The sequence below is a fragment of the Brachionichthys hirsutus genome, chromosome 17, assembly GCF_040956055.1.
Source record: "Brachionichthys hirsutus isolate HB-005 chromosome 17, CSIRO-AGI_Bhir_v1, whole genome shotgun sequence".
NCBI classification, from domain to species: Eukaryota; Metazoa; Chordata; class Actinopteri; order Lophiiformes; family Brachionichthyidae; genus Brachionichthys; species Brachionichthys hirsutus.
In genome coordinates this window covers 12,155,449-12,164,802 of record NC_090913.1, presented here as the reverse complement: position 1 = coordinate 12,164,802, position 9,354 = coordinate 12,155,449, and the positions used below count along the sequence as shown (strand labels likewise).

Here is a 9,354-nt window from a genome sequence, read left to right as displayed (position 1 = left end):
TAGCATTTCCGTTGACGTTGCTTGGATGACAGCAGCAGTGCTATGCTCGATATCCTACACTCGGTTTTGATGAAACAACAACAACCCAATAAAGATGTGTATAAAACAAAAAAAGACTTTTTATTCGTCGTCTGACCTTCTGCAGAAATAATATGCTTTATTCCCAATAGTTTAAACAACAGCATGGAATGCTAAATTGAACTCATTGAACATTTTTCTACTACTACCGGTACTACCGAGCGGAACAGATCTTTGTTTACTATTGTCCGTGAACTACTTCTGAAAAGGTAACTCCTTTTGTCATTGCCGGTGTGAACCAATGAAACGAACGCTCCGGCGGAGTGACACGGCGGAGGAATGTATCCGGCTGTGCTGTGTCTCTTTATAAGCCAGTGTGACGCTTCCCGGCCGTCTCTCGTTCCAAAACGTTGCGCGTGACACCCGACACTCCGCGGAGGCTCCCTCGCGCTGAAATGGCAGTCTGAAGGCGCGCGGCTTACCCTGCAGCGGCGACAACCCGGCAGTGCTACGGCTAAGAGCACTGGCTATTTCTGGCAAAATGGCGTAAGTAGTTTTTTTCTTCCTCTTATCTTATTACTCTTGATGGCTTTCCGGGACGAAGTTCACAACTTCATTGATTAGTGGTGATAAAGTTATCAAAGTTGTGGGGTGCAGTTTCAGCATGTCGAGTGGGTTTGGGGGTCCCGCTGTGGGGTTGATTAGCCGGATTGGACTGCTAATAGACTAGTTAGCTTGAGTCTTAGCCAGCACAATAGCCTGTTGTCCGAATGTTTTGAAGCGACATGCTAGCGGATGTGACGTAACGAGAAGCGTTCATTTAAATGCGTTACTAACGAAGCTCTTCGAATGTTTACATAAACATTTGTGGCGCGTGTGTTTATTAAACATTGACAACGTGGCGTGTCCAAGATGGCGCGCGCTCGCTTCTCACTCCGCCTCGCGCGCATGGACAGCACTGTTGTGAAAATGGCGCTTGTCGTCCTACGTCCCTTCGATGGCTCACTGAAGGCGGAGCTGCCGGTAAAAATCGTGACCAAATTAAGAAATATTTTCCCTCCGGTGGAGGGCGTGGCTGTTCCAGGCAACACAGCTGAGAGATTAGCCAAATTTAGCTTCCCCCGCCCCCCCCTGGGAGAGCGAGCAGCTCGAGGCTAGCGGTGGAATGTTGTGCTCGTAATCTTTGCATGAGGCCTGTTCTTTGAGCGTCGGCTTGGTTCAGGAAGTGTGAACACAAAGGGACATCAGTGAATCAGTGAACGTGGAATCAAAGTGGCGGTTTGTCCAGCACGCCATGGCTAACGGCGCCGTCCTTCACGCAGGTCTCTCTCAGCAACCACCCTCAGCTTTGCTGCGGTCGACGGCACGACCGAACGGCTCGACTTCCTCGCGCCGGCAGACCCGCCTCCGTTTCCGTTCACCGCTGTCGCAGCTGGCCGTGGAGGCCCTGTCCTCAGGTTGGTGGGGTGAAGACGGATGTCTCCCAAACACGTGGCCAACATGATTAATAAATCTAAATAAAGGCTGACGCCTCATGTAGCGCCATTAAAACTGTGCCCCTCCCCCAGGGCCCTCGTTTCTGATGGCTGACCCCTTGGGGCCCCTTCTGGACCAAGATGAAGGAGCAGCGCTCTCTCCTTCCTCCTCCTTCGAGGGATGGGCGCCATCTTCGCCCTCCCCCTCTCTCTCTTCCTATGCACCTTCGCTGGCTCCCTACCAAACCGTGCCCTCCCCCCCTGCCTCCCCCCCTCCCATCCCGTCGTTCCTGGGAACCAAGGCCGGAACGAGCTCGCCATCCCTCCCGTGGCTGGCTGCCGGTGACCTGCTGGGTTCCCAAGACGGAGCAGACCGCTGCAGAGGTGAGGATATACGTTACCGTGTGTCAAAGGTCGTTTGAGGCATAAAAAGTATTAACATTTGGGATGAGTACAGTACCTTGTTTTATAAAAGTCGAATTATATTCTAATATATTAAAGTTCTGCTGGTGACGGGTTAAATGTTCCCAACGCTGCCTGACTCCCTGGAATTTTGATTGCTTTTGGGAACGCTGTGACCGTTTCTGACGTCGGAGGTCTTGTGATGGTGACGTTAAACGTTTCCTGGACGTTTGGGTTGGGCTAGCCGCGACGTCGGTTCAGCTAAATGAGCGTGACCTGCTTGGTTGGATCGTTGGGCGTGTGGCGAGCTTTGATTGGAAGGCGCGGCTCTAAGGACTACCTGAAACCGGTTTGGTTCCAGTGACGACTCGGGTTGTTGTAGTCTCCTTAGGCTCCTCCCTCTGAGCGTTCCGTCTGAGTCGTGAAATGGATTCTGTGTTAACCGATGCGTGTCCTTCGGTCGGCAGGTGATGCGTTTGAGGACATGGGCTGGATGTCTGAGAAAATGGCCCTGAGTGGCTCTGGCCTGGATTCCTTCATCGACTTCTACTCCTCTTCCGAGTCTCCCGGTGGCTCTGGCCTGGATTCCTTCATCGACTTCTACTCCTCTTCCGAGTCTCCCGGCGGCTCTGGCCTGGATTCCTTCATCGACTCCTGCTCCTCCCCCGAGTCTCCCGGCGGCTCTGGCCTGGATTTCCTCATCGACTCCTGCTCCTCCTCCGAGTCTCCCGGCTCCCCCGAGGAGCTCCTGCCCTCCTTGGACTCCCACATGGATCTGGGTTTCGAGTCGTACGGCGTCTCTCTACCCGAGCTGGGCTTGTTACCGTCCGGTGTTCCCGTGGAGCCCCCGGCCCCTGCAGCAACGGCGTCCGCGGAGGAGGAGGTGGTTTTGAAGGCGGAGCCTCCCTCCCCTGCGCCGGCTCCTCCCTCTCCCGTCGACACGTTGGACCTGGGGAGTGAGGTGGATGTCCTGGATGCAGGGAAAATGTCCAGCATTCCAGATCCCGGTGGAAGCGTCCCGAGCAGCAGTCCCTTTGTCCTTCCCCCCCCCGCCTCGGGCCGCATTGTGCTGGTGCTCGCCAACAAAAGCGAGCCGTCCCTCGTCCCCCTGTCCGACCTGTCCAGCGACTGTGACAGCGACTCTGGCATCGAGTCGGTCAGCAGCTCGTCTGCTCGCCCCCCCTCCCCCCCTCCCGCTGGCTCCTCCAGGACCAAACCCTACTCCAAAGCGGAGTCCGGCGCAGCCCCCCCCTCTGCCAAGACCCCCAGGGTCAAATCTGTGTCCGGCGTTCCCAAGGTGGTGGAGAAGAAGCTGAAGAAGATGGAGCAGAACAAGACTGCTGCCACGCGCTACCGGCAGAAGAAGCGGGTCGAGCAGGAGCAGCAGGGCTCCGAGCTCGACGACCTGCAGAAGAGGAATCACGAGCTGGCGGAGAAGGCGGAGTCCATCGGCCGGGAAATCCAGTACCTGAAGGACCTGATGGAGGAAGTCCGGAAGCGCCGCCTGGGAAGGAGCGGCCCGGTGACCGACGTCACGAAGCGTTGAGGAAAGCCACAGGAAGTCTGAGTACAGAGCGGGGGGCTGGGGGGTCGGTGGGTGGAGCATCAGTACATGCTCGGCTCTCAGCCCCCACTAGAGTCCACTTGGAACCGTTTGACCAGGACACCCCCCCCCCGACCCAGCGTCACCTTACCTTGATCTTCCTCTTCACAGCTTCAAGTCCAGGAAGGGCCCTCAGCCTATTTATGACTTCTTGATGTTACACTGCGTGTAAATAGTCTCCGCCTCCTGCGGCTCGCAGACCAGCGATTTTAATTTAACGCCCGTTAGAACCTGAAAGTTAAACTTCTGGAATGTCGTCTCGCTCAAACTCTTGGCTTGTAAAAAGCTTCTTTTTCTAATAAATATCTGTCAGAGCTCCAGCCGTGCGTTCTGTCGTTCCTACGCCGGCTGTCTGGGAGTCCCGCGGCAAAAACCGGTAACGCCCATCAGGAGCTAGCAGAGGAATCCGAGCTCCGGGGCTTCGGTCCCGTCCTGTATTTGCACGCGCCTCCATGACGCGGGAACTTCCCTTCGTTTAGGCCTGAAGCCGACCCAGGAACCGGTTTGGACAGGATTGTATCGGGCGTGGCAAAGCGTTCTGGGACACTGAGGTTCTGACAAGGGGCGGGTCAGTTCCTGGCAGCTTGTGACCGACACGACCGTGGCACGTGATCCATTAACTTCCAGGATATGTCGCCAGGGAGGTGGATCTCAAACCGACCGGCGGTCGGTGAGCTCGGAGTTCGGCGCGGGGAAACTGAGCTGCCTGACTGGCGTTCGGTTTCTTCCACTCCAAGTGTGCGTTTCAAGGTGGCCATGGCGATGGTCGTCATAGCAACGGTCACTCGAGCGTGACCTTCTGAAAGTCTTGTGGACAACAGTCCATAATGTCTGTGGCGGGGAGGGGGACTAATAAACCCTCAGATCAATAACGACGTCGTGCCCCGCCGGTCCCCCCGCCGGTCGCCCCGCCGGTCGCCCTGCCGGTCGGTCGCCACGCAGAGGCCGCTGAGCTCATCGGTGAGGTCACTGAGGTCACGCGCTGCGGATCAGGAGACGGATCTACCGCCTCAAAGTGGGACGAGACGCTCGCGAGAGCCCACGCTCTCGGCTTTATGTGGTATCCATAGTAACCACGGTTTAAGTGAACACCTGTGGACACTGGTGGTACAGGTGTGTGTGTGTGAGACGCGTGTTCAGACACACATGCGTCTTTAGCATTAACGACGACCCTTCCTTTCTTGCGTCTTCGCCTGGCTGCTTTTTATTTTTGAGTTTTGGAGAAGTAGAACGGGATCATTTTCTGTGACCTCACTTCCTCATTCTGCGGTAGAAACCGTGTGTGGGCGTGTCCTGAGTCACTCCATAGTAAACGGGAGCGCGCTGGGAAATGTTCAAGCCTTTGTCTCTGACACGTTGACGTTCCAGTGACGTCACTCCCAGTAGAAACAATCCGTGTTTATGGTGGCGTGTAAATACCGTAAAGATGTCCGGCCTTTGATCTGGAAACATGGCGGTTATTCACGTTGAACTGGTTCCTCATCTGAGCCTCAGTTTCATGTTGTTTTTACCTTTCATTTCCCTCTTTCTGTCTGCAGCCCAAGTGCGCCCCCTGGCGTTACTTATATCAAAGCTGGGGAACACTATTGCACACAGCTCAGGATGTATGTTTATACTGGTGCTAATTTTGAGGGAGCGTTGGGCTAAATACCTTTATTTTTATTTATGTCTAGATATTAGATATCTTAGCTATATTCTTGATTTCTGACTATTATGCAAATAAACACGCACCAGATTTTGATAGAACTGAGAATTGTTAACGATGTGCCAAGAATGAACGTGTTGCAGCGGATCCGGATTAAAAGGCAGGTTCGTGTTGGAGGTGTGAACGCTGGTTCAAGCTGTTTGGATGAAACACAAACGCCAGTCCGCTGCCCGTGTGGCGCGCTAGCGTTCCAGTCCAGTAGGTGGCGGTGTCGCCCCGTTAAACGGTATGTGGCGCTTTCGGAAGATGTCACGTGACTGAAACACGGAACTAGCAGGTTTGAGTTCCGAGCGATTCAAGTTAGACTTATTTAACTTAAACATGTCTCTAGTTTTCTGTGAGGACATACGGATGTGGCGATGCCAGAACGCGGTCTCTGTTTGGTGCTTTTGTCACGTGACTTTTAGCCGAGAGGCGGAAACCGGAAACAGGAAGCAGGTCGGTTCACTTCCTGAGTAGCTTTATGTTGTTTACCAAGTTCATTATTAGAAGGTAGGTCGCCAGACGTGAGTTACTAACCCTGAAAGCAGGTGAAATCAAACAGTGTGCTAAGCTACGCTAACCCAAATGCCTGTGTTTATGTACGGAAGCCTGTAGCTGCCACGCCAGAAAAGCGCGGGCCCAAATAAAGATGCACAGCGTTGTAAATCTTCTGATCAATATTGTTTATTATTCCCTAATCTTAGTGTGTGTGTAAATATATATACAGTATGTATATAAAATGAACGTAAATATGCTCCAGGGGTTAGAGGCGCACATTAAATCATTAAATCATTAAATCATTAAAACGTTCTCTGATCTGCATCGCTTTAAAACGCTCCGTTCCCGTGACTCCACAGAATGTCCGCTCTTCCCCATCATGTGGTTTGGGAGTCGGAGGGGCTCGTTGCCTACCTGAACCCCCGGCCCTGGACCCCGGGCTCGGTTCTGTTGGAGCGCGACCCCCCCGGAAGCCTGGGGGACGGCGTCTTCCACCTGGGGAAGCAGGAGTTCTCGTCCATGCTGCTGGGGGCGAGACTTGTGGCGGAGCTGCTGTGTGATAGGCTGCCGGTCCGCAGGTGCGCGCTGGTCAGCAGGCCGCACAAAGACAGACCTGCCCAGGTGAGGGGGGGCCGTTCATAGCCAGTGGGCGGGACCCGGTTTATTACAAACGGAGTGCATCCATGTTTGGTTTGTATTCGTTTCCACAGATCAGCGTTCTCCCCCTCCATGGTCTGGATGAGGAGTGGCGCCCTCACCTGGCGGTAGAGGAGGAGCACCACCCCCGTGACCCAGGCTACTGCACCTCCAGGACCGCTCCCAGATGGAGCGACCCCGCCCTGACTGACATCCAGGCCCGGATTCGAGCCGGGCTTCCGTCCCCTGACGCTCCGCCCAACCTGACTTTCCTCGGGGACGCTCCTGCCCACCCCGGCTTGTTCTCACGCATCGTCCGGGGGGAGGAGCAGCAGTGGCGCGTTTGGGAGGATGCCGACCACGTGGCCTTTCTCACTCCTTTTCCCAACTCCCCTGGTTTTACTGTGCTAGTCCCACGCCGACCTTTGACCTCTGATGTATTCAGACTAGATAAAGGCGACTACGAGGCGCTGGTGCTGGCTTCGAGGGAGGTGTCGAGACTACTTGAGGAGGGGTTGGGCGCCTGGGGGGTCGGGCTTATCTTTGAGGGGTTTGAGATCGACTACGCTCATGCTAAGCTAATACCACTGTTCCTGCCTTTACCACCGGGGACCGACGGCCCCCTGAAACCCCCACCCACCCCGTTTTACCCCACCTATCCTGGATATGTTTCCTCAGAAGACGGACCCGAAGCCAGCCTGGAAAGTCTGAACCATCTGGCCACTAAGCTGACCCGGAGTTAGAGCTTTCATCTTTGTATCCGCTCGCAGCATTTACACCTTTAGAGATTTCAGCCGCTGATGGGAGGAGAGAGGGAAGCTCCTTTATTGTGAACGCGGGTGCGACGCGGTGACACCGTATGCGTTTGTGTAAAACACCAGCGGAGCTGTGACAGTGTAATCTGATCTGGAGTCTGTTCCTGAGGGTAAACCTTTCTTCTTTTTTTACCTTCACCAGGTGAGCGCTTTTATTTCTCTCTCTGATGCAACCAGCAAGCTAAACGTTACTAACGGGCGAGGTGAAAAAAGCCTTTATGATGTCATCAAGCGCTGCGGGGGCGTGTCTATTTAAGGATGCGACAACATTGCAACATATTAGAAATTAATGCAAAATGTAATTGTTGGGATTTTTTTTTAGCTATTTAGCTTTTGTTATGTTTTCTTTTTGTTTCTGTGAAAAGAAAATATAAAATGTTTAACATGTTTATTCCTATACTTTATTATATTTTTAAAATTTAAAGTGAAATGTCATCGTTTTAAACCTTCTGTTTTAATCTGGATTCACAGGGTTTCCATAATAAGGGGATTGAAAAATGTTTAGACGTGGCTGTTTTCTAAAATTGGATTTGTAAAAGATTTTGACTCAAAATTTTCACTAAAATAAGAAACAAACAAAAATTATTCTGAAAAGATCTTTGTTTCCATTTTTAAAAATTCATTTTCAGAAAATGTGAAATAGAAAAAAGACTTTCTGGTGCAACGAACTTCAAACTCGATGGACTTCAAGGTGCTCTTTCTTCTGGCGTGCACGTGGCTCCGTTCTCGCCCGTCGCGATTGGCTGCAGGTATTTAAATGTTTGAGGATCCGGTTTCCGTCTGATCGTCTGTTCATCCACGCATCGCTGACCTCCGGAACGCTGGAGCCGAGAACACGGAGATAACGAGGTAAATGATGCTACGAATGGAATGTCATTAAAAAAAGATACATTTAAAAACAAAATAAATCCGTTTTTACACAACAAAGTGACCTTCAGAAACGTTTTAAAGTTTGTATATGTTATTTTTAAATTAGACGTTGCTCCAGTCGGAGGGATTTAGTGATAATTCTAACAGAACTAGTGGTGGAATTAGATGAGTAGTTAGTTAAAAGTGATTATTGAAAACTTGACTAGCGGTTTAATCCTAATCTCTTTTACAACAGTTGCATTTTTTTACAGCTAATAGAGACATTATTGACAGGCTCCGTCATCGTGTTCCTGGTAACGTAATAATCCATCCAGATCCGTCTCTAACTCGCGGTTCTGTCGCTGACAGACAGGCGAACCCAACGGAACCGCCCCGGCTATGAAAACAGTAACGAGGGAATTTGCATCCAGCGCACCTGCACGGCTGAAAATAAGCGTCGGCCTCATTTGCAAAGAAAAGCGTCCCCCGTCCCCCCGTCCCCCGTCCTGTCCTGATTGCTCACTCCCTTTCGTGTCTCTTTTCAGACGCTCCGGCCAACGGATCATGGCGGTTCTGGACTACAGCAGCACCGTCGGTCCGAACGGCACCGACCCCATCGTGGTGTTCGTCTGGTACCTGCTGCCCACCGTGGTCACCGTGCCCCCGCTGGGGATCCCCTCCAACGCGCTGGTCATCCGGCTCCTGCTGGCCAAGCCCGGCGTCTGCTCCACCTCCGAGGTCTTCACGCTCAACCTGGCGCTGTTCAACTTGCTGTTCTGCTTCGCGTTCCTCATCGAGTACGGCGTCTTCCTGTTCAACCGCACCACCGAGGCGGCCAACTTCCTGTCCTTGGGTCTGACCCAGGCGGGCGGGCCGATGCTGCTCAGCCTGCTGGCTCTGGACGGCTACCTGGCCGTCTGCCACCCGCTGGCCTTCCTTCGGCTCAAGGAGCCCAAACTGCGCCCGCTGCTGTGCGTGGCGGTGAGCGCCGTCACCGCGGCGTGCTGCGCTTTGGGGAAGATCTCCTCAAAGGCCAAGTGGGACCTGATCATGGCGATCCTGTGTGGCGCCTTGTTGATCATATCCTCCTGCAACGCCAGGATGCTCGGGTCCCTTCGTAAGTCCGGGCCCGGCGGGAAGGCGGTCCATCCGGTGAAGAAGCGGGCGTTCAAGCTGGTGCTGACCGCGCTCCTCGTGGTCGTCTTGCACTACGTCCCCCCGGTGGTGGAGTACGTGCTCCGGCAGCACGTCGGCTACCTCAGGCCCTTCTCCATCCTCACGGTGGTGAACCACACCCTCCTCTCCTGGGGGAGCCTCACGCAGCCTCTGAGCTACCTGGTCAGGACCAAACAGCTGCCCAAGGCCCGGTGT

The 9,354-nt window shown here is 53.5% G+C and overlaps 2 protein-coding genes across 2 annotated transcripts in view; both read left to right on the top strand.

The window, feature by feature from the left end:
* Window positions 1-429: 429 nt before the first annotated feature.
* Window positions 430-3,818, top strand: atf4a (activating transcription factor 4a). Its single transcript, XM_068750898.1, has 4 exons — window positions 430-564; window positions 1,341-1,475; window positions 1,587-1,877; window positions 2,363-3,818. Exons 3-4 carry the CDS (start codon window positions 1,601-1,603, stop codon window positions 3,439-3,441), a joined length of 1,356 nt encoding a protein of 451 aa, XP_068606999.1. The 5' UTR covers window positions 430-564; window positions 1,341-1,475; window positions 1,587-1,600; the 3' UTR covers window positions 3,442-3,818.
* Window positions 3,819-6,911: 3,093 nt separating this feature from the next.
* The window catches only part of LOC137906878 (allatostatin-A receptor-like), a 2,709-nt gene continuing 266 nt past the window's right edge, over window positions 6,912-9,354 (top strand). Inside the window, exons 1-2 of the mRNA XM_068751173.1 lie at window positions 6,912-7,983; window positions 8,529-9,354. The exon at window positions 8,529-9,354 is cut by the window's right edge and continues 266 nt beyond it. Of these exons, the coding sequence (XP_068607274.1) occupies window positions 8,548-9,354 (807 nt within the window). The 5' untranslated portion in view covers window positions 6,912-7,983; window positions 8,529-8,547. The remainder of the gene's footprint in view (window positions 7,984-8,528) is intronic.